The 25,089-nt window shown below is 37.7% G+C and overlaps 1 protein-coding gene across 2 annotated transcripts in view; it reads right to left on the bottom strand.

Annotated features, from left to right (window-relative positions):
* Nucleotides 1–4,931: 4,931 nt before the first annotated feature.
* Nucleotides 4,932–25,089, bottom strand: part of SETD3 (SET domain containing 3, actin N3(tau)-histidine methyltransferase) — a 57,593-nt gene continuing 37,435 nt past the window's right edge. For both annotated transcript variants that reach the window (XM_068682790.1, XM_068682791.1), the window contains 7 exons: nt 20,433–20,491; nt 18,532–18,646; nt 13,964–14,038; nt 10,548–10,714; nt 9,844–9,929; nt 8,044–8,204; nt 4,932–7,425 (listed from right to left, as the gene is read on the bottom strand). In XM_068682790.1, coding sequence (XP_068538891.1) covers nt 6,982–7,425; nt 8,044–8,204; nt 9,844–9,929; nt 10,548–10,714; nt 13,964–14,038; nt 18,532–18,646; nt 20,433–20,491 — 1,107 coding nt within the window. In that variant the 3' untranslated portion in view covers nt 4,932–6,981. The remainder of the gene's footprint in view (nt 7,426–8,043; nt 8,205–9,843; nt 9,930–10,547; nt 10,715–13,963; nt 14,039–18,531; nt 18,647–20,432; nt 20,492–25,089) is intronic.

Genomic DNA, 25,089 nt, shown 5'->3' with positions numbered 1-25,089 from the left:
ATTAATATGCTTTTTGATGGGTACTTTCCAGTGGTTTCAGAAATTATAAAATATGTCAGTACTAATTTTTAAGTGATAGCTTGCTTAAAAGTGCCCTTTAAGAAATGATGCCACCACACAGAAGCAAAGGTTTATATTTATCTAATCTTGTGGCTCACTGAAATCCAGGTATTAATAAAATGCAGTATAACTACGCTTTGGTCATTGGAAACCACCACCGCTTTTCTCTTTTCACCTCGCTGGTTTATGCCTTTCAGATGTGGCTAGATGCTGCTTTAAAGCTGTAGGAAACATCTTATGTATACATGAAAAAAATTACAGGGACAAATTATGGATTTGCATAATTGGAAGCTAAGGCAGAGTAAGTTAACAGGGATGTCAGTGGAAATCATTTTAAACAACTTGCTGTGATCTATACTTTCCTATTTCATTTTCCTGTAGCCTGTTTTATGCTATTCCTTCTAGTTCAAATACAAAGCAGCTTGGGCCCTTTTGTTACTAACCGCTCGATACTATCTTGACAGCAGAACTACATCTTCGTTCTCATTTAATAACTATTTATCATTCTGTATCTGCCCATTTTCAAGAAGAAATAAAGTTAAGTGTTCCAGAAATTGGAAAAAATTGAAACTTGACCTTTATTAAGTGGGTTAATTGTCACAATCTCAGCATGTATGAAATTAATGACCAAAAAGTGGAACTTCAGAGTTTCAAAAGACTAGGTTAATGTCCAAAAAAGTCTAAACTCTGACCTTCTTGACATATGCCAAAAGAAACAGCCACCCTAATAAATTACTACCTGTGTGCAATTATAATAAACCATTCCTAGCATCCAATCACTTGAATTAATTGCTGCAAGGCAGTGGGGCTCTCTCACAGATATTCAAGTTAATCTAAAAATTCCTTCGCAGTTCACACGAGGCTGTTTGTGCATGCTTGCTTCAGCATGGAAAGTCAGTTTCAAAGCACATTATTCATACCTTTGGACCACAAATCTGTATATAACACCACTTATTAGTGCTAAAATTAGGCCTTGGCTGCTAACAGCACTGAATGTGGTGAACCAACGAGGAATAAAGCAAAGGGAATAAATATGCCTCATGCAGGACACCTACATAGTTCCCAAATTTGTCTTACATAGGAGAAACACAGTCACTTTTTGTCAATATGACAATAAACTGCAGAATGTTTAAGTCAAATTGCACTCACAAAGGGAAAAAAATACATATATATATAAAACATTTTATTAAAAATTACTCTGTTTGCTTGGAGCCAAGTAAAACAACAGCACAACACAAAACCCGCAGACTTGTACATGGGTGGATGGGTGAGGGGGGACAGAATTATTTCTCCTATGAAGTCCAAACGCACCTACAGAACGGATAGGTGGTCTCAGCCCAGCCCCAAGTGGCAAAAAAAGCACAGAGGGTATGTGGACAGCAACATCCACAAGTGCAACAAGGTACTGTGCTCCTCTCAGTCATGGCAGAGGAGCAGCAGTTGGATGGGGCAGGGAACCTTGCCCTGCTCGCTCCGTTTGGAGGACAAACAAGTTTGAAGGACAAAAATGTTTGACTCATGGTCAGTGCTGTCAACCTGGCCCATTTTTCAAGAACAATATATGCTTAATACTAAATATGCATTTAAGTTCAGTTATCCAGTTCTGCCAGTGTCCCACTCTGTGCATAAGTAATGGCGATTCAGTTGGGAAATCAACATTACTCACTCTTGCAAGTTTTTATTCCCTATCCTCATGCAGATTTTAAACACCTTTCTGAAGAAGGAAAGCAAAGTCTCAAAGGGCTACAGAGCCGTTCCACTCATTCAAACTGCTCAAAGGCACAAGTTGGGGTGGTCAGCATTACTTATTTTAACCTGAACTGGATTCAACTGCAAAATAATTGTGTTTGGCAAAAAGTGGGAAGTTAATGTATCTTGCGAGGGACAAACGCAAAAATCTTTAAATATTAGAAATTAAAAAAAAAAAAAAAAAAGACATGGGGAGATCTCATAGCACAAGGAATACAAGGTTCATGTGGAACAGTGAGGACTGAAGTTCAAAAGCCTCTTCTGTACTTGATCACCTTTGTATAATAAAGCAGCACTATATGTAGAAATATTACCTGGACAAAGGTTTCCAGGTCCAGACACGTTAATATTTTGGGTGAGCATCTCAAATACACTGTGATCTATTGCAATATCGCTGTCTGTGGCTTCGCCCCATGCCTCCACGCCTTTGCTCTCCCCCGGGTGCTGAGCAGCTCTGGTGGAGCACGTTGTGCAGTGACCGCAGCCCCGCAGCAGGGCAGGCAGGCACTTGCAGCTGTTCTTCACTGCCAGCTTGAATTACAACAGTTGAATTCATATGTTTTCACCTGTTCCCAGGGAAAGGGAAATCTTTGTCAAATTGCGAAATGGAGGGCTTGCCTAAAAACCCACAGTACTTGTAGGATTAATAGGAGATGCTGTCTTCTTGAACATTTACCAAAATAATTCCAAAATTTATCATTCTTCAGGACAGCAACCACGGCTTCTGCTACAAACTAGCTAGCATTGGGTTGTCCAGCCTTTGTTTTCCTAATTAAGAAAGGACAACTCCTCATTCTCCTCCCTTATCTAGCTTAACTTGATAATGAGAAATAGCCCTGGCTGCAGCTGGGAAGGCTTTCTGGCACAAGAGATGAGGGCAGAAGTCAAAAACACCCTCTGGTTTCCATCTGTTCTGGTGCTGAGTGCGTGGCACTCTCCGGACAGTGCAGACACCAACTGCCAACCTGATTGTTTCATAAACTGTCAGGTCCAGTTCATGCTGCTACCCTAATGCATCTAAAAACTAAATTAATCTGTAAGTGAAGCTTGATTTCTATGTACAGTGAAATTGAAGATAACTGATAATGACCAAAACCAGTGTAAAAGGGCAAAAATGGTTAGAAGTACATGAGTACCATACACAACCCAATGTATGCCACTACACAAAACAGCTTATTGGAGCATATTTCAAAGCCTGTTACAGATAATCCAAAAAGTATGGATAGTAGAGTGCATCATGTTCAGCAAAAGGCTATGGAGTAAAAAGGAAAACAGGTGTTTTTGTTTCTGCTTGTTATCATAGGGGAGACAATATGGCATTTGGCAAAATACCAGTTTTGTGTTTTTCACTAAATGAATCATCATGAATAGATCTTACTTTTGTTACTAAAGCTCCAGTTTATGTCATTTACACTACCTTTATAGCAGCCATTCATTCAGATTTGAGATACCTTGAATTCTTCAGTGAATCAAAGCAAAGTCAAAACCCAAAAGAATCCAGGACCATTTGTGTGTTGTTTTTTTCCCCCTCTTCCTCTCTTTCAGAAGTACAATTGAGATTTTTATTTTATTTTAAATGAAGAAACCTCCACATGATTTCCAAGCTTGCTGCATGTGTTAGTAAGCAGACATAGACACCAGAGAAATGCTAAGGAAGCTTTTATGTGAGTCACCAACTTACGTGCTGCACTTGGTGCAGCAAGCAAGATGCTTGGGGAAGAATGTTAGAAACTATTAAGACAGATGGTGACTACGTGAGAGTCATGTGACTGTATCTGACTTCAACATGGACCACAAGTCGTCTAGAAAAAAGGATCAGATGTTGCTGCATCAGATGTGTTTGGTAGAGCAATGTTTTGCCTAAACACTCCTGTTTGGAGCAGAGTATGAGGAACAGCAAAGACTCGCTTTCAGTCCACAAAGCAGAAAAGAGCAGTGGATTTGGGGAGCATCCTTGGCGTGTCAGACAAACGCTTTAAATTACAATGTCTTGATCTCTTCACATCTTTCTATAACATAAGGGTGACAGTGCTGGCAGCAGCAGATACTAGTTTCTAAATATGCAAACTAGAGAAAAAGTGTGTGTAACCTAAACCTTCCATCATACCTTTGAAATACACAGGTGTCATGATTTTGATTGCTATTCCTCTCTAAAAGAGAATCAGCTTCAAGTATGTAGTTGAGCTGCACAGATCTTCTATGCATACATCATTTTAACACTGTCCAAAGGAAGGAACGCTTCTTTTAGCCCAGGTACTTAAACAAAACTAATTTTAGCCAAGATCCTAAATCAACCTACCTCCACAGCCAAGAGGCTTTCAGCTTGTGTACTCGTGACAGCACTTGGTCTGTGGTTACATTTATATACTTCACAAGCAGTTACTCAGTGGAGGCTGTTGCTCTATTTCATGCATTTTGTGACTTCAGCAGCAGGGCTCTAAGGATACAGTCCTACAGGGTACAGCCTGAGAAGCTGTAGGTTGTTAGGGAAACAGTTCATCAGTAGGTAGGCTCATGTAAAATTCAAAAGGCTTTTTTTTTCCTGTTTTGTTTTTGGAGAACAGTCCGAGAAATCCAAGTGATGTGATGTCTTTCTTGCATGAGCACTTCATATAGATAGCTAAACAGAAGCAAGATTTGGCATTTAGCCTGGGATTAGTGTGAACAGCCTCTTAACCAAACATTATGAAGAAAGTTAACTTTAAAATGCTTTGAAAGGTCTGTTTTCATGACAGATGGTAATAAGGGCTCATCAGTGCCAATTTTTTTCATTTCCACCTCAGTTTTCAAAAAGCTTAAGTTTTAGGTTAGTGCTTCTGAGAAATCATTACATGCATAGAGGAAAAATGCAAATTACAAAATTAGATTACTCACTATTTTTATTGTGTGCAACATTTTGCTAAATAACACTAACATACGAAGAGTAAGAATTCGACTCTGTGCTTAATAGACCAGTTTCTCTCTTTCTGCTTAGTAGAATCTTTTTTTTTTTTTGGTCAGATATTTTTCCTTTAACCTTCATCTGTGCACCTGCACAGATATTTCTCTCCCCACACCCAGAAACATACAGCAGTCAGCAGCAGGTAGAGATTGTTTGTATAATACACTCACTAGGGAAGACATCGTAGAACTATATTTTATTCAAGAAAACCCACACATTCTGTCCTGTGGTGACCACAGGCTTTGCTAAGCCATAGATATCAGCAAATAAAGGAACAAAATACAGTGTATCAGATTCAATCAAAGCATGTAAATTCTGGATTACAGTTATTTTCAGGGAAGGCTAAATTCAGATTTCATCATAGTATCTACTACAATGTTGTGCAATGTAGCTGGCAGAAATAGAATATTGGTCCTAATAAAAACTGAAAAGTAACGACTTCTGTATGACATTTAAACTGTCAAGACAACAATTCATAACATTCTACCAAAGGCAGCATATAGTTACAAAAATACTGGTCCAGCATCTTGTTAGTGGTGAAGCAATATCCAAGGTGCAATGGCAACATGCCATTCTGTGAAATATTTTTTAAAAAACTATTTTTTCTATTTTCCCCAGACTGATCCTAGCTGAACACCAAAACTGCTATGACAACCTGAAAGTCACTACTTATGTGCATTGCACCAAAAACATATGCAAAAACACATATTCCAAGTTGCAGTATAAAAGAAGCAAAATCTAATAAAATTATGAATATGCCAGAAGACGTTCCACTGCAACTGATCTTGGATGAACAGGTTGCAACATTTGCTGAACTTTCAACAGTTGTCCAAGCTTGTCCATTCTTTCCATTATCTTGAGTTTAAGGACACAAAAGGTAAAAGACAATGTCCTTAATATTGAGAAAGAAATAAATCACTTTATATACCTCTCCATTCACTCACAAAATAAAAATATTCCACCCTCCACTCCTCCCAGTACCCAGGTAATTTCGAAGTCAAGCCTTGGAATTATCCTGGTTCTGATATTGCACTGTGGTAGGATTGTACTGTTTTCATCTAGAAGTTATAACATAGTATGAGGGTGACCAAAGTAGACCTGATTAACTTGTGGAGGTATCGAGTAATGTGCATCAGAGACACAATCTAAATGGCAAAGCACACTGCAGACTTGGCTTTGGTTTGGACTTGGGCCAAAAATACATTAGCCTACCTGCCATTTCCTTCAGGAAAACAGTGTCAATTAGTATCTTAAGCAAAAGATTGAGTAAGATTGGGTAACCACGTCACATTCAATGTTATGTCCAACACAGAAATGAAGGAATAGCAGACAGGAATATTAATCATATTTTCCTTTTAATAATGGTTTAGTCAAAAGTGGAGCTTTGAAAATCCCTAGCTAACTGTGAAAACCTGAAGAAGCTGGGAAGCAACCTCACTTCGAACAGTACAGTTTAAAGCTGTGGCTTGGCCTATCTGCTTTCAAACTCTCCAGTAGCACTTGCCAACCTTGTAAATAAAAGGTACCGCCTGGAAATAAAAAAAGTCAGCCTTTAAAAGTTGGTGAATGTTGTATTGAAGCAGCCTAGCTCTGACTGAAGAAGAAAGATGAGATATTCTTATACAGTAAACAAAAGAGACAAAGAAAACTGAAATCTTCAGAGATCACAAAGTGTATACAATTTGGATTCTTGTCAACATTTATAACTACCAATCATAAGGTTGCCACCTTACCTTTTTCTGGACTGGCATACCTGATTTTAAACAGGCTTTCCTCCAGTCTCCCAAGTTTCTGATCCTCTTATCCAGTTTTCTGCTGTACTGCTCTCCCACCTTCATGCTCAATACCGAGTCAGTCCTGCCTTCTGCTTTTCTTGGCAGGAGGCAGAGCAAGCTTTTAATTTCGGTAGTCAGAGTGACAGAACAACAAAAGCACAGCAGATAGAAGAGCTTAATTCTTCCCCAGGAAGAAAATACATTTGGTTCAATAAAGGGCTGCAAAATCTTCCAAAGGCACCTCTTTCCCCAGTTTTTGCCTGAAAGCAAGATGGCAATCTTAATTGAAAAGGGATGCTAAATCTTTTAAATAACTTAAAAATTCATTTTTATATAAAGCAGCAAAAACATTTTTCTCTGCAGAAAGAGAAATGTTAACAAAGAAACACACCAACATAAATGCACTGTTCATAAACTTCAGCTAATTTAATTTCACAAGAAAGTCAAATTTTAGGACTATTCTTTAACCTCATCAGTACTTTCTGAAGAAGATTCTTTGGCATCTTCAGTCTCTCTGTTGCTTTCCTCTTTATTTAGATTTTCACTTTCTGATTTGGTCCCATTAAATAGAGAGTTTTCACCATTTACAAACCCATTCTCTGTGACTTCCGCATCCATAGCTTCATCAATCTTTAAGTCCCCTTGATCTTCCACATCATCTAGGTTTCTCAAGACAATGGGGAGTCTAGAGTCTGCCACAGTGTTCTCCAACAAGGCAATGTTGCTCTCTTCATATTTAGGAAGCGGAGCTCCATCTGCCATTTGTTTGGTATAGTACTCTCGGCTAGCAGCTGCACTCTTTACTGCTTTCTCCAAGATTTCTTTTTCACCTAAGCGCAGTTTGATAGCCATTATCGCATGTGAAGTAAGGTCATGGGTCTCCAAGAAAGACTTATCATCCTGGTAGAAAAGAAAAGGCAAGTTTTTATTACTAACAACCAACAAAACAGCAAATCCCTTAGTTTTCCTCTCTATGCTTTAACAGTAAGTGACAGTAGCTTCTTCAAGCTGATCCAAACAGACATATATGAATGAGGGGGCCTGCATGGAGTCCCAGTGAACTTTATCACAAATCCATACAGAAGCCAAACGTTTCTCCACATAGGTCAGCCTGCATAACAAGTCAGGAGACTTCACAAACATACAAAACATAGGTTCACTTAAAATATGCTTACAGTAGTAGCACGCTTCTTTGCAGTTTGGAGAATACTACTGACAGACAAGTTGAAACTGATTCCCCATTTTACTTGCAGAGAAAAAGCAAGTAGCCTTTATTTGGAGAATCAAAGAAAAATTACATTAACAAAATTACATTAACAAAATTTTCTTTTTTGCAATCTTATTTGATTTTCCTTAGATAATGCAAATATGTTTCTACACTTTAAAAAGTGCAAAATGAATTATGTACTACTGTTCAGATGAAAGTTTGTAAAGAGGAGATGGGGACAAAGTATCTTTTCTTACAATCATAATACAAAACATTTCAGACATTTAAATTATATATAATAATAATTTTACCTCCACAGTTGTTTTATAGGTTTTCAAAAGAAGGGATGCTCTGGCTTCTAGGAATGTCCAAAGTTTAACTTCATTGTCCCAGCTAATGGGAAACTCAGAGTTTCCCAGAGTGAAGATTTTATCAATGGCATGCTCACCTATCAAATGTTCCTTCAGCTCTTCTGCAATAAGCATAAAACCAATCTGTTAAAAACAATCCTATCATTCACTTTGATGGTTGACAAATTGTAGAAAGATTTATTTTCAATAGTATAGCTTTGAAACAAATTTCCTCAAAAAAGAACCACCAAATATGCTGATTAATTCTAGGACTCTCCTCACACAGGCAATTAGAAGTCTTGAGGTAAGCAGAAAAAGGACCCTCTCCTCCACTCTGAAATAAGATCTGTGTTTTAGCTTCTTATACAGAATGTCACTCTGTGACACTGAGATAGGATGTTTTGTATAATAACCAATAAATAAAACAAATAGAAGTAACTCTTTAAAGAGTTCAGTGAACATTTTGTTAATAAAAGTAACAGTGCAGAGAAAGTACACAAACAGTAATTAAATTATTTTTTCCTAACATTTTGGCAATCTGTTTCAGTAGCAGAAGCTACCTATAGCTGGTCAAAAGGCATCCATTAAAAACCCTCATATGGAGTAGAAAATGCTTAATCAGCTCCGTGAATTACACAAATTTTATTAATTTTTTAATTATCCAATTTCACTCCTGCAAAACAGCTATTGCAAACCTCAAGTAAAATGCATCACAAACAGCAGAATTATGACTGAAGTCTGCCGTATAGATTGCTATGTATTTAAATATCCACTTGCTTACAGGAGAATTAACAAGTCAGTAACTTTCTGCTAACAGAATAACTGCACGGAGTTTCCCAATAATCTTATTAGTTTTATTATACAGCATTTAAAACATATGAATAAGCACAATCATATCTGAGAAATGCAGTTAAGATGTCCACCAGCTATATTTTCTCCTCCATGAGGAAATTCACCTTCATCACCATCTTAACCCTTTCATCAAGATCTTAAAGTTTCTTTACTTGAATTTCTTAGTATGATCTAAAAGATGGACACCACTATGCAGTGAAATTACGACACTCAAGAAGGTAAGTTTGTTTGTCTTTTAAATATAAGATAGTGAAGAGACCACACACAGAAAACAACAACTTCAATATTCCTACTGGTGTTAAAATCCATATCATCTGCACAGCATCCCTACCTGCAAGAGAATTCCCTCACTGCCATGAAATTCTTCCCATAAATCTCACTAATGTAAGAAAAACGTTATGAAGACTACTTGTAAATACATAAATTGAATTCGGATTATAAATTTCCAAAAATATTTTAAACACTCAGCTTTGAAATCTCTTCTGTATTTCTCATACAATACAGAATATTCCAATTCCATACCTGAATTATTCTGGTAGTAAAGGCTAATCTGGTATGATCTTAAGTGTGTAATAACACCCTAGAACTCATATGACGTTCTTTCACGAACCATTTCTAAAACAAAAGTCACTCGTTCACAACAGCCTCAGAGATTAAATAAGAATTGGATCACCTGTTCAGGAGTTCTAAAAAGGACTATGTTACTAAAATACTCCCTTATATCACATGGCCAAAGATTGGGTTTCTCACTAGCTTACAGACCTGTTTGCAATCTAAATTCCAACATATTTCCCATCTGAATTTCTAGCTTAATGTTTTATATTAACGTTTACTACTTTCCTGCATAATAAAAAACAAAAAAACAAAGCCACAAAACATGAATTGGATTATCTTTATCAAATATCTTACCTTCACTCATACAAAACACCCTAAGGAAAGCCAGAAGCTGGGCAGAGATTGGAGGCTCAGTGGAGTGCAAGGCAAAAACACTAGAACTAACAGAAGAAACAAGCAAACAAGAAGAGTAAATGCAAGTTCTATTGTCATACCTTTGAACTTATTTCAAAAGACCTTAAAGAATACAACAAATGAAGTGTTACAAAAGCAACTAGTTTAAACTGAATAAACGTTTTTCTAACCTGTATCTGGAAAGAACAATTATCTCTACAATTTTACACTTACAATGATTTTTATACGGCTTTCATAATAAATTCATGAAAATGCAATGTTTCACGTCTGCTGCTCCTAACAGTACCCTCTGGACTGAAAAGACTAAAGGAAAATGCTGTGGTTCACATACTGAGCATCGTAGTATGTCTGCAAGGGATAGGAAAGAAAGAAAAACCACAGATTGCTTCAAATTAATCCTTGCTCTGTTTTTGTTCAAATAGTTATTAAAGCAAAGACTTTTTCCCCTTATATATGGTCCAAATTTGATGATAATATAGCTCAGAACTTCTGTAAATATTATTACAATAACTTTAATTCGTTATACAAACAGGATAAATATTAGACCTAAGAAAACTAACACAGAACAGCTTTATATATGCTCTACTGGACACTATATACATTATAAATGTTTTTTAAAAAACATTGCATTGTGTTTTACTTACGTTGGGATACCAGCACGAGCTAAGACCTCTGCCTTCATAGCATACAGCCTGTCACTTTTACTCACGCCAAGCTTTATTTTCACTCTGTCATGTGAATTATTATCAAAGAAAAAACCACTGTGGATCACAAATTCAGCGTTTGACCGAGTGCCATAAAAAATGTAAATCTAGAAGGATGAAAAGAGAAGTGAAGGAACAGGAAAAAAAAGCTTAAGATCAGCTCACAAATCTGACATAATTTGAAAGTTATTTCCTGAAAGAGTTACTTTTCAGAGTACAAGGTATAGTTGATTATATAAAGAAATGTGCTTTGTTTTCTGGTATTGGTTCAAATGCTGTACAGAGTGGCAATAAACTTTAGAGGTAGATGCAAACATAGCCATGTAACAGAGAGAAAGGAGAGAAAAGGTTCTCATGCCATACATAAAACAGAAATGCTTTTTTTTTTTCTTCTCCATCACAGTCTCATAAAATACCTGTATTTGGAAGTAAGCTTTCAAAGATGTTACACCTCTAAAGGCCAAAAGCATTTTGAGACAAGGAAGACCCATTAAAAGAACTGGTGTTTCTGGGGACATTTTTTCCTCCCCATATGCTCACACAACAGAGTAATGAATGGAACAACTTTGATTTGGTTTTAATGTTACCAATAGATATGGATATTTCAAACTATATCATACAGAGACCTGATCTGTGTTCAGCCAGTATTTATTTTTGTGCTTTAATTCATATACAAAGATAAGTTTCCAAATGTAACCTATAAAAAGTGTTTAACCAAAAGCGAATAAAAAGCAGGTAGCTCTGAATAGCAGAAGCAGAATCTCATTTCTTACAGGTGCTTTTGCATCTGATTAACTTTGGTGCTTAAAAAGGGCAAAATTCAATTAAGTTTTTCCTTTTGTTACCTATGGTGAAGATATCCCCAACTGGGATACATTTCCTATGCCTATAACCAGTTTTCTTGAAACACCTATAGATAGTTAATAATCTTTGATTGCAACCACAACGATAAATTTGTTTAAAATAAATTTTACAGCTATTGGTGTAGACAAAGTGCACATCCACAGCCTTACAGGCTCACATAGTTTTTCACTCAGAGCTAGGCTATTTCATTATGCACATGGAACAAGTGGTCTGAGTAGTAACAAGTTTTCTTCTGCATCAAGGGGATGTTTTTGCCTATGGTTTGATAACGGAAATGTCAAACAGAAAAAAAAGTTCAACATTTAAAGAACTCCGTACTTAACTTTAGGATTCAGCAATGCTTTGGATACCTGAAAAGTTTCCATTCCTGGCTAGCTGACAGAGGAAAAGGATGATGTTCTCTTCAGGGTTCAACAACACTAGTGATGCCATTTGCTTTCTTAGCTTTCAATTTTAGATTAGAAGTCTTTGCCCTAAGCACTAAATGCTTAAACGTTGTATTTAATTATAGTAAACATTATACGGTAACGCTCAGATAATGAATGAGTGACCTGCCTACGTATGTTAAGGTAGGGGCTAAGTCAGGTTACCAAGGCCCTTCCACAAAATGCATAGGAAAACCAGAGGAGATGAAATGCCAGTGCAAATCTCCATTAGATTACAGGAAATGTTGCATGATCAGAAGAAACACTAGCTCAATTAGTTCAGGAGTCCAGTTTAAAACTACTGTGCTCTATCTCACATTAAACTGTCGTATGTATATCAGACAGTATTCTCTTACAAAGGAAAGCAAATTAGGCCATATGAGAATGAATTAGGCTCATTAGGGTGAATTCGAGGCCAGCATTTGATAGGTTCTGTGGACTTCTGTCTTCTTTTTAGCAGTAAAAGCAGAGATAGTTCACTTTTCCTACTGAAATTGTAAGTAATATCTTCATAGTATATTAAAAGACTAAACCATTATATAATTAACACACCTTAACAATGTTTATAACAGTTAAAGTTGGCACAGAAATTTAAAAAAAAAGATAAATAGCAAAGGAAAATCACTAAACCAAAAATGAAAATAGAGGAAGCCTCTATAATTGAAATGAAGAGTGCAGCCAGAACAGCTATACAACACATCTATTGCCAGCTGTGGAAAATTATAAATTGGATCACTACTAAAAAAAACGTGGACCCCTTTTAACTCAACATACTGGTATCGGAAAAAAAAACAGAAAATATTTGACTACCATAACAAATTCTAAGAGCCACACAAAAAACAGACAATCACTGTGAACCACAGCATAGCAATGAGGATAAATATACCTCTGGAAAGCAATACTTAAAAAAAATTCAGATAGATCTTTCTTCAAAAAGATGGTAGCAATACATAAGAAAAATGAAAACCAGAAGATTATGAAGCATAAGACTGGCAAAATAATACATTAAAGGTAGTACCTCAGAGACTCCGCAGCAAAACATTTTAGGACGTTTCAGAGAAAAAGAGTCTTTTTTTCGACCATGTTGACTGCCATTGCAGAAGCAGTAGGAAAAATAGAGTGCAGCAACACTGACAGTTTATGCTGGCTGCTGACACAGCACAGAAAAACTATCAGAGATTTCCTACAGTCCTGGAAGCACTACCTTCAGCACATCTCTTGACAGATTTAGCTTTAACATTCAGTACTTGTTTCTTAGCAGTTCTAAACAGAATACTGGAATCCGGATTGTTCCAAGCATCTTGTGAGAACCTCTCTTGCTCCTTTTTCTTTCTTTTTTTGTTTTTAAGGATAAAAGTGTGTGTTCATGCATAGATGCAAGGGAGGGACTATATTTTTTCTCCCTTTCTCATTTTCATTAAGCATGGTAATGGCAACATAAGTAAAATGACTGACAAGTATACTGCATCTAACCTCTTCTTAAATAAAGGCTAACAAGAAATGTAAAACAACTAAATTTTCAGACAGACTCTACAATCTGTTAATGCAGAGAAAGTGATGTCTAAAAGTATATTTATCTTTGGTCCTTTGGATATGAGCCTTTTATTAATCTTAGCTAGAACACCAAACTCAATGTCTGTGTATATGCATTTAGCAGTGAATAAATATTTCAAGTAGTTCTCTAAAATATAAGGATTCAATAACCTCTTAAAATCAGAGTCTGCTCAGTGACAGAAAATATTTTATTTTGAAAACCATGCACTTATTTAGTTTGGCAGTATTTTCACATGGAATTAGCCAATCATAATAAGATTCAAATGTAGCAGGACTTAATCCACACCAGTCTTCTATTACAGTTTTGCAGGAAGTTACCAAGTGTCCTTTTTTGTGCAATTCCTAGTAGCAGATTAGCAAAACTGTTACAGCAAATCAAAGTTTTTTGAGACTAGCTATCTACCATGTAAGTATTGGTACACGCTACCTTTATCAAAGTATCCCTCACTTTCCAACACATTTCAGCACAGAACTTCATTAAGCAACTATTATGCAGATAACTTTTCACACTACCTGTTCTCCAGCCTTGAAATCTTGAAGCGCGACACATTCACATCGGTCATCTTCTAAATTGTAGCCTGTAGTGATCTATCCAAGCAAAGAGCAACAAAAGCACCTTTAGCATTTTTAAACCATCTCCCCTGGCACTGATAAAACATTGTCCTATTGGAAATATATATTGACAATAGCAACTGCATACATTCCTTTCTCTACCCAATATATAACACCTGGTAATAAATGCTTTATGATTCCTGAGCAACCCCTTTTTAAAATTCTCTGCATTAAAGAAGTTTAAGGGAAGAAATAACTTACCCAAAGCAAATGGAAGGCTCTGATGAAAGTACCTTCCATAGACAGTCCCATGTTAAAACCAGAAGCTTGTTATAACGTTCTCGAGCTTCCAGGCACTCCCATAAGGGCCCACAGGAGCAAGACACTGACAGTTATATATTCTGTGTTTTATCCTGCAACTACCAGCACATTTTTGATCCCTCAACAAAATTGGATTAGATAACTGTGGATCTTTAGGGTGTACAATTTTAGAGAATTATAGTTTATTTGCAAATGACCCCTTTATCTAAAGGGAATACTGTTAAGATGCTAAAAGGACTTCTTTTTAGATGGTAGTAGGCAGTGGAAGAGGACAAATTTTCTTAAACCTGTACTTCTCCAAAACCTGAGTGTTTACACCACCAAGTAAGACTATCCTAAAAACGTAATACTTTTTATTTTTTACTTTTTACTGATTATTATTATCGAAGACGTAGACACAGATGCAACCACAGGATGGAATGTCAGCTGCTGCACAATTAGAAAACAACTTTCATGGTAGGTATTCTGGATTTAGCCTTTACAGAGCTAGCTTACTGAAAAATATGCTGTGTCTGAGGAAAACCTAGAAGAAGCCAAAGATTCTCCCTCAGCCTTTCTAAATGAAAACATACTTCTTTGTAAGCTGACTTACATCTGAGTTTAGCTATAATTCCCATTCTTGGATGTAGTTTACCCAAAGATAGAACTCGGTGGGTTATTTTGAGAGCCCGGCTGATGGTTTACATATTAATAGTTTTACGCTGCTTGCATAATCAAAGATGCATTCGTAAGCCAAAACAATGCTTTCAAAGTGACCACAGGGAACTCATCTCAGATGCAGCAAATCCAAAATGGCAGCCACAAGCTAGGGCAGCCTGGCCCTGTGGGACACTTGCACAACTGCACTGCACGCAGATGCCACCACTTAAGACCTATTAAAAGGATTTGTGGTATGTTGAGATCAGAAGAGAACATTAGAGTCGTGCAATACGGTCCACTGCAAAAGACAGACTGTAACATTTCAACACAAATTCCTGCACATTCGTTATGCTGGACTGAACAATTCCTAATTAAGACCCATCGTTCAGGAGGTTATCCAACTTTGACCTGCAGGTTGCAACTGCTAGAGGATTTGCCCTCAAAACGTACCTTCCAAGTTCAAAAGCAGTCACCTTCTCAAAGACTGCAACTTGCATTCAAAGAAAAGGAAACTTGACAGCACTTGACCTGTCCTGAATTTTTCTTAGTGTAAAGTCAATGAAATACTTTTGAACATAAGAACTTCCTTCCAGTCTCTTGAAATAACTGTGTAGAAGGAGAATTTCAAGGGTTGGAAGAACTACAGTATGTTAAAAGAAGAATTTGGTCAGTTTAAGCATGCTTCACTAGACTACCACTAGTTTTGGGGGGACTTATTTAACTTCTGTATCTTTTGGATGTGTTTTTTGTTTTAAAAACCACTTCTAAAAGGCTTTTCTATAAAGCTTAATGTCATGCCAGACTTATATTTCTTTCTTTTAATAGCAGTCATGTAAGAGAATTAACAGGGTGTTTACGTCTCTTCCCACATGATAGCTGACAAATTACATCCCTTCAGTTTTATTTCTGAGGCAGACCAATACATGAATTGCAAGTTGTGTATAAAGCATGCAGTACTCCGCTTGGTCAGTGATTACGGATGGACCCAGCCCAATAGGCAGAGTGCAGCTTATTTAAAGCTCTGGCAGAACTGGTAATCAACCTCTGACTGTCAAAATACAATCCCACTGAAGAATAACAATGAGAAATGCATGAAGACAACCATTTTGATATAGTTCTTAGAGGTAGGTTGATCTAATTAATACTGTCAGAAGGAAGAAAAAGCTGGATGGACCTGGCTCCAGCTAAAACCCAAAGAGCATTTTATTATCTAGCTTGGGCAAAGGGGCCCTGTGGAATACAGCAAGAAGTGGAATATGTAGTAGCTGATTGACTCAGGAAACATTTCTGTACATTTGGAAGAGACTAGACAGTGGCACATCAACACCATCTCACATTTCTTACTTTTATATAATGGAAAACTGTTTACTTCACGTATTTTGAAGGAATGTGCTGCAATTAGCACAGAACCCACCTTCATCCCACTATGTAACAATACTCCTTAAAAATATAAACTACGATACAGACAGCTTACAGTTACCTTAGCAGTTTTTTTCCCCAAATTTCTCATAATACAATGAAATTAACACACAACAAAAAGGCTTGATAACGGACTGAGAAAAGCTGCTAATGTTGCAGTTGTCTATCTTTCCTAAGCCTACAGACATTTCAAAGTAGCTTGAGTAGAAATATGAAACAAATGAGTAAAGTTTGTATATACATACAAATCATTTAAGCTTCCTTCCTCTCCCCCCCTCCCCTCCTTTAGGATACACTTAAGCATAAAAAATTGCTTAGAGCCCTGATATACTACTGCACTAGCAGGTTTGGCTCCAGAGGCTGGCTCCATATCAAACCCATTGTTAAAGAGCATAATAAAAATAAAAATTACTTTATCAATTTAAATAGAAGTTTGAATGATTAAAACAACTTAACTAGATGCTCTTTTAATATGGGCTACTTAATTTTTTCCCTCACAGAACCTTAATTCTCTTCCTCTTTCCCTTTAATCCCAACTTTGAAGGCATTCATTAAGAGTTGTCTAATAAATACAGGCAAGTCTCTGCAAAAGCATCAGAAAGAGAAGCCCAGCAGGAAAAGGGTACAGGAAGTACTGATGCTTGCAGCTAAGACATATCAGAGATACATATATTTCTGAATTTTAAGCAATTTTCTTTGTATCAGAGACTCTTGTACAAGTTTTGTTAAGAAATCAAAGCTGAGATTGCAAAATAAATAGTAAAAGGCAAGAATCAGCATTAAAGAACAATATACAAAGGGAAAAAATAAACCAAACATGCGACTTTGTAACCTAGCTACTGCTATTGGTACAGTCATGGTAACAATAAATTAGCTAAGTGTAAATCTAAGTGTAAGCGTAAAGAGAAAAACAACTTGTTTTATGTTTTGTTCATTTAAAGTAAGTTTTCCTATACTAACAATATTAACATATGCTGTTGTCACAGAATGGATTGGGTTGGAAGGAACCTTTAAAGGCCATTCAGTTCCAACCCCCTGCCATGGGCAGGGACACCTCCCACAAGACCTCGCTGCCCAAAGTCCTGTCCATCCAGCCTGGTCTTAAAAACTTCCAGGGATGGGGCATTCACAGCTTCTCTGGGCAACCTGTGCCAGTGCCTCACCACCTTATGAGAAAAGAATTTCTTCTGAATATCTCATCTAAATCTACCCTTTTCAGTTGTGCTAACACTCAGGTCAACTGTCCCACAAAAGGAACAGATTACTTGAAATAGTATAGCCACATTCTCTGTTTACAGTAAGCGATATTATCTACTGGAAATACAATTTGAGGCTATAAATTTTGAAGCATACATGACACTGCCTAAATAACACTGAAAAACCATCCTCTTGCAGGTTTTTATTTCCTCACTTCAACGTTAACTAGCCTGTTAATGAAATCAAGACCTCATCCTCTGAACTAGCTCACTTAAGACAAAACGTCAGCAGGTCTGACTTTCTATATACATATGTCACCTTTTAAATGTTTAATATGCCCTAAAGTAGTATTTTTGCATTTTGTTTCTTTGATGTAGTAACAGATGTACTGTTTTTGTTGAACTAGGCTTTGTTCTTGTCATTGCTGTCTCCATAACAAGGCTCTTTGGGCATGCTTAGAAGAGCAGGCAGTATTTCTTAGTTGCAAATTTCTAACCACTTTCCCTAGTGGTAGCTACAAGAGGAAACCTCCATCATTGTCTGCTTTCATATTCTCAGTACAGATCTACCTTGTATTGTGAATCTTTGTCAGACCCGTCAGAAACAAAACTTCAAGTCAGAAAAATAGAAATATTCAAGCTTGTCTGGAAAAAAAAGTATCATGTAGCTGAAAACTTTTAAATTATATGCACACAACACACAACTGTATGCAAGTATGCAATCACTTCTAAAGTTTTGTTTAGATGAAGAAGATTGTCACTGAAAAGCTACCATAAGACATTTAAGAAACTGACAAAGCTTTCTTTCAGCTATTAGTCTTCTAGGGCCATTCAGGAAGATGAAATAACTGTATTAAGAAGTGTAATGAAAAGCGTTATTAAACTGTTTGCTGCTGGTTGAACGGCTTAATACTTAAGCCATAAGCCTTTCAGCAACACTGAAGAAAACCTTACCAGTCCATTAGTATGATTACACATGTCCCATAGAGGTATTAGTGCCAATGTAACTCTGGAACCATCTTCTGTTGGAATCTGGTTCTGTCGTGTCATAACAGAGGAAACTGCCCATCTAGAAAAATTAAAAACAATAAAAACATTAGGAGGTCGATGCTGAAATATCAATATATGATTGCCTGCAAACCAGTCTGAAGCAGTCATTTACACCAGGAGTTTCCAAACTTAGTTTTCTTACACAACACAACGACTTGTAACAGCAAGAGGTAACATGGGATAAATCAGCAGCTCCAGGGATTCCAAGACATGAACACAGACCCTGAATTTCCAAATCAGGATTGTGATCCCACGCCTCTTCTGCACTTTTTGCAACAGAATCGTATCTTCACACCTCCCAGACCTCAACCAGGACCCCCTCTCATGTCACCTTGCACTTCCCCAACCTTTTTTTGCACACATACCTCTCACCACATATCCCAGACCTGGGGTCAGCTATTTCTGCAGGCTTCAGAGTTCACAGCTACTGCGCAGCAGCAGTAGTTCTTATCTATGTGCAGGCTCTTGCAAGAGCCAGGTGGCATTTTCCTTCTGGCTCCCTAAAGAGCTCACACACTACCTGAACTGCAAGGCACTGTCATCTAGTGATGCAAGCATATTTTGGTAAGTGCTTCTCTTCAGTGCAGGAGCTTAGCTCAGTATCTATAAATTTTCTACTCATCAGAATAAAGAAATGGAAAAAAAAAAACTCAGATACCCAGGTTAAAATAATAATTTAAAAAAGATAATTTAGTACCGATATAATTCAAAACCTAAGGCAGGTTAAGAAAATGAAATGCCAGGTACTTATTCAACTACAGGAATCCTCAGAAAAGCTTAATATTTCAATACTTTCTATACATTCCCGAATTTCCAATTTTATTTTGCTTCAGACAAAAATATTAAATGTGAGAAAGAAGAAATCTTAAAAATTATTTTTTTCTTCTGGTGCTGTTCCTTTTTTCAAAAAGCACAATAAATATATGTAGTATGGCCAGAACGTAGTGAAATTTTTAACTCCCCAGACTCCACTACTAGCAAGTATTTAATATATAGAATTAGACTGTCAGAAAGATTTTTCCAGAAGGACTCCAGATTGCTTAGAAAGATACTGTCAACTTGAAGTTTACTTATTTTTTTTAAAAATCATGTTAAAATTGTGGATAGTTCTGATATACAAACACCACTTGAAACATAACAGCAGCATGGTTCTGTATCTGGAAAATTTCAGTCAATTTCACATGCAAGTTGGCATGTTCCTCTGTGACCCTGGTAAGTGAAGTAGGCATGCTCTGGAAAACTCAGTTTCTTAGATTTACCCAGAAGCCTCTAATACTTCATGAACACTTTTTATTTGTGCTATTTTAAACATTTAACAGAATTAAAGCTCTTGCTATCTTAATTATTCTTATTTTTATCTTAATTATGTCACCCCCACAGCATCTCCAAGTGACACTCATGCTTCACATGCACAGCTTAAGCTCTCCAGTTCAACAGACACCGTAAATATTAGTTTCCACTACATGTTGGTAAAGCTTCTTAAAAAAATAAAGTTATAAAAAAATCGCCAATCCCAAAAAACAAACCTCCTGCAACATGGACTGATTTTCTTAAAAAACAACAAATTACCGTACTAATCTCAGACTGTGTGTGCCAGTTGGCTAAATTAGCTGCTCATAATGACTATTCCTTTGTAACTATTAAAATCTGCATATTTATTTCACTTTCTTCTTCATTAAGTATATTAGTATCAAATCCTACATTTAACATTTCAATAACAATAGGGTTTTCCCACCAATGAAGCATTTCCAAGGCCCCGCAATCCACTAAAAAAAAAAAAAATAAGAATTAAGAGACAGACCAACCTGTAGTCATCGTAAGTGAAAGAATCCTTTAAGGGCAGTTTGCTGGCATTGGGATGGGTCTGGGAAATGCAAGTTTCAGAAAAGGTGAAAAGAGAAAGAAAACAGAAATCAGAAATCAGTCAGCAGAATTTCATTATTTAGCTGCCTAACAGATCCTAACAAGAGCCAAATGAAGCAGGAGGCGTCCAGCCGCGCTACAGAGGGATCATCATGCTATTATGCTCTCATACATCACTGTCAACTTAATTTGTTGTGCCCAGCAGCCGCCATAAATCTGTTTCTTCATATTTCAAGACTGGAACCCACAGACATCGTACAAAAATAAAAAATTTAAGGTGGACTGAGCATGCAAAGGTAAACCAAAACACAGCTCTTGGTGAAAGGGCAAGAGAAAGAGATCAGACAGTAAGCACACATTTAGGTTTCACCAACTCTCACAATGTCCCCTGTGTTAGGATCTTGGGAACGTGTTTCACAAATGCAATAAAAAAATGACAAAATTTGCATTTCTTCCCCTATGCCTTTAAACACTTTATTCAGTATGAGTTGCGCTACACCTCAGAAATCAAACATTAAAAAATTTGAATAGCTTTAGTGAGAAACAGATGAGATCAGATTAGAACAGATTACCTGCATCAACCCATCTACACGCACTCCGCTCTAAAAGTGGAGCAATTGCACTTGAGAAAGCATACTGTAGTTTCCATTAACATGCAAAATACTTAGATTTGAAGAAGGCTGTAAGAAGCTGTAATGCCTGTTACTTTTCTGACAAATTAACTTATCTAAAGTTTCACAGATACAGGTAGCTTTCAGCCCACGCACGCACGCTTTAGAATTTTGTCCCAGGTCACAAAATGGCAAACCCTAATCGCGTAAATTTTAATCTCCAGGTCCAATTAGGTCTCCCAGACAAATTGAAGGAAATGATCAAACGGCTACTTCAGAAGATACAAATGCCTTTTTGCATAGCCCTGTCTCTGACACCCCCAACCAGAAGCTCCGTGTAGCAGGGCTTGCTCCTCGCGAGGCATTAGCATCACAAGTGCGCGGTAATTTATCATCTCTCGCTGTAATGTACTTGCTGGCACCGTGCGCAGGACAGTAGGGGATGAGGTAAAAGTGGCTCAAAACCGTAAATCAATTAGGAAACAAAAGCTCGCGCCCAGCGCGCAATTTTAGGCAAATTATACGTGACAAAAGGCTGCCAGCGGGGCGGCAGGTCCCAGGTGCCCGCTCTCCCTCCAGCCCCCCGGTTAACCCTGCGGATGAGACCCGCCGCTCGCTCGTTTATTATTATTATTATTTTTAAAGCCCTCGCGTTTGCCCGAGCCCCGGAGGCGGCGGTAGAAAGCCCCCGGGCTCGGGGCCTGCCCGGGAAGGTGCCGCGGCCACAAGCGGCGGCCCCGCTGGGCTCGGGCCGGCAGCGCGGGCTGCCCCTGCCCCCTGCCGGCCGAATGGCGGAACGGCGCCCGGCCGCGGCCCGCTGAAGGGCGGCAGGCCGCGGCCACACAGCCGGCTCTCGGGGGTCGCTGCCGCAGTCTGATACTCTTAGCATAACGTATGGGCTGCCATACGGCGAATTTTGGAGGTCTTGGCGTAAAGTTTAAGTTTAAAATGAGGGTTTTAAGGAGGTCCCAGGCACGTAAAGGGACCCTCCTCTCTGCCCGCTCCCGCTCTCCTCCCTCTCCCTGAACTTTCAAACAAAATCCCTTCACAAGCAGCGAAAGTACAAAGGCACTAACTACAGACTGACCACAAAGGGCTCAACAGTGCAAAAGTGATTTCTACTTCAAAGCAACCAAACACAAGGCACACGCAGCTCCTGGTCACGCTGCACAGGGAGCACCGGCCAACACGCTCAGCCCTGACTCGGAGCAAATACCGATAGTCATCTCCAAGGCAAAATCCGTATTAGATCTAATTGAATGATTTTTCTGTTCAAGACATCTCACGACTGCATATTGTGCCGAGGTTAATCGCTCACTTACATAAATAGTCCTTCTGGAATGACCCGATTTGAACACGCAGCCCATGGGCACCCGTTCTGGGTGCCACCAGATGCTCTGCATCCCTCCCCTTTTGTAAGTCCACGAAACTCGGGGACTGCCCATATATTGGGACAGTCCAGACATAATTCATAAAAAAAACACTAGTAAATTATGATAAGGGATAAAATCAATGGTCTTATAATAAAAAACACAAGCCATAATAAAATCCTGGCATACATAATTACCATATTTATAGCACGCTGTGGTACAATATACTAGCAGCTATTTAAAAGTTAAGATGCTCTAAGATCAGCATATTTGATCACGTTAGATTTCTGACTTGGACTATGTTAGTACATAACTTAAAAACCCTATAGATTACAAGAATCTGAAGACACACAAAAAAGAACAATATTCTGATTAAAAAATTGATTTAGTATGCAGCTTCTCTTTATAGTCCCTTGGTAAAAATGAAATCTCCCTAACAAACACTTAATAAAACCTGTCAATATATCTAGAAAGAAAAATGACACAAATGCATTAAGTATTAAATACCCTTGAAAAAAGTCACATATTCCATGAATTTTTGATGTACTATCTTGACATTAATGTAAAACCTTGATATTTATAATTGACAGATATTTAATAAAGTATAGAAGATGTCTGCTGCATAGCATGCAAATTGCTCAGGCTGATCAAAAAAGATATAGATGTATTTAAGCTAAACAAACACTTAATACATAAAAAATATTAGATCTAGCTTTTAGAGGTTTACACGGCTGGATCTCTACATATTATCTATGAAACGTGACATTATCCACTACATGAACCCTAATTTTAACTTATTACAGCTGTATGAAGTAGTTCAGAAAGTTGGGAGGGGAAAAGCTTTAAATAAAAAATGGGAACATGAAAATGTGAATATATTCATTTAGATGCAGGTCCTGACATTCTACTGAAAGAGTTATTATAAAGAACAAATACCATCTATTTAGTTACCCTTTCTGTGAAAATATTGTCAGAGCTGGCAATCAGGGTGATGACCACTGCAAAAACAAATAGTAGCATGCTGAATTTCATTTTCCTCCTGATGCTGCTATTCCTAAAAAAAATAAAAAAATAAAAATTGCTTCTTCCCTTTCAGCATTCCAAGCTTTCTTTGAGACATTTGGAGGATATCTCAAAATAACCAGAAATATTAAAAAGTAACAGTGATTGCTGCCAGATTGTCTGCAGCCACTGTGGAAAGAGACAGACTGTTATTCTAGTCACCTAAAACACTATCAGACTAGAAGCCAGTTACGCAGTATGGCAACCGGATAAAGGGAGGAAAAAAAATCCCCAACAACAAGAAAAAAGACTTTTAAATATTTTCCTTTCTGGGAAGCAGTGATATCCAAGGGCCCACATCTCATGTTCAGTGTCATGAAAGAAACTGCAACTCCTGATGCCCTCAGAGACGCCTTCACGCTAATTATTTCTTCACCATGTTTTTGGATAAACTTTACAAGATTAATGATTCTCAAATCTCAACCTAGGTGCTAGGTCACTCCTCCACGTTTGAGAAGACTTATTTTTATTTGGACAGGATGAAGGATTCGATGTGGAAAGGGTGGGTGCCTTTCAAGCTGAGAAGCTATCACTTCTGCTATGCAGCTTACGAGGGCATTAGCCTCCTGTACAAGAATGAGCAGACCATTAGAGGCTACTACTCCTCACTCCATTCAGTCATGAAATGCCAGAGCTCATTTATCAGAGCTCCTACCCTCAACAAAGGCACTTCCATTAAAATAAGCTTAATATCTGCTTGTTTACTGAGTGATGCAAAGTACAAGTCCTATTACTGTAACATGCAGTAAAATTTCTGGGTAAAAGTTAGAGTTTACGTAGTGTTAAATTTGTGTTCATACGTACACTACTAGATGTGCTGGGAAGAACGTATTTTGGTGTGATGTCATGTTGGACAGCATACTTCTTTGTACTATTATTACCATTGTATCCCCCGAGTAAGAAAAAAATGAATTGCTGGATGTGATCAAAGGTAGTGTTGTGGGTTTGTTTTTTTTGTTGTTGTTGTTGGTTTTTTTTTTTTTTTTTTTGAAAAGACATCTCTAAATTGAGGTAAGCTGGCTATCTGAGTCACCTGCTACTCCACTCTAATATGTAACTAAAAAAAGTCCTTGCTTAAACCACTTTGCGTCCCATTTTTCTGCATTCTAACTCAACGCTATACACATGCCTCAGGTTGTGACAGACCCATTTGTTGGTTTAGTGTGTTTGTAGATGCAGAGATGGCTGGATTTCTGTGAAGAATATTTCAAGTACTCACAAGTCCAAGGAAAAGTAGTGGGCCATCTCCGCATCAATATTACTAAATCAGATTTCAATATTCTCAAAAACCTCTTGTGTACCGCTGAAGTAGAGAGAGCTCCATTTCTATCTTGGGAAAGCATCATACCAAGTGTTGGGATTATATTGAGGCCATCACTCCCCACCTCTGCAACCCCAACCCCCAAAACACTAAGGGTACTTGAAACAAATTTAAAGCCAAAACCAGCTTAAGCTTCCACCTTGTTAACTTCCATTCCTTTGAACATGAAGCCCAAGGGTTTGTTCCTTTTGACCAAACAATTTTTTTCCTCCCCCTCTTTGCAGCTCCCCCCCCT

This window comes from Anas acuta, chromosome 5, assembly GCF_963932015.1.
Source record: "Anas acuta chromosome 5, bAnaAcu1.1, whole genome shotgun sequence".
NCBI classification, from domain to species: domain Eukaryota; kingdom Metazoa; phylum Chordata; class Aves; order Anseriformes; family Anatidae; genus Anas; species Anas acuta.
The sequence above is the reverse complement of the archived record's forward strand: the minus strand, read 5'-3'. Positions and strand labels throughout refer to the sequence as shown.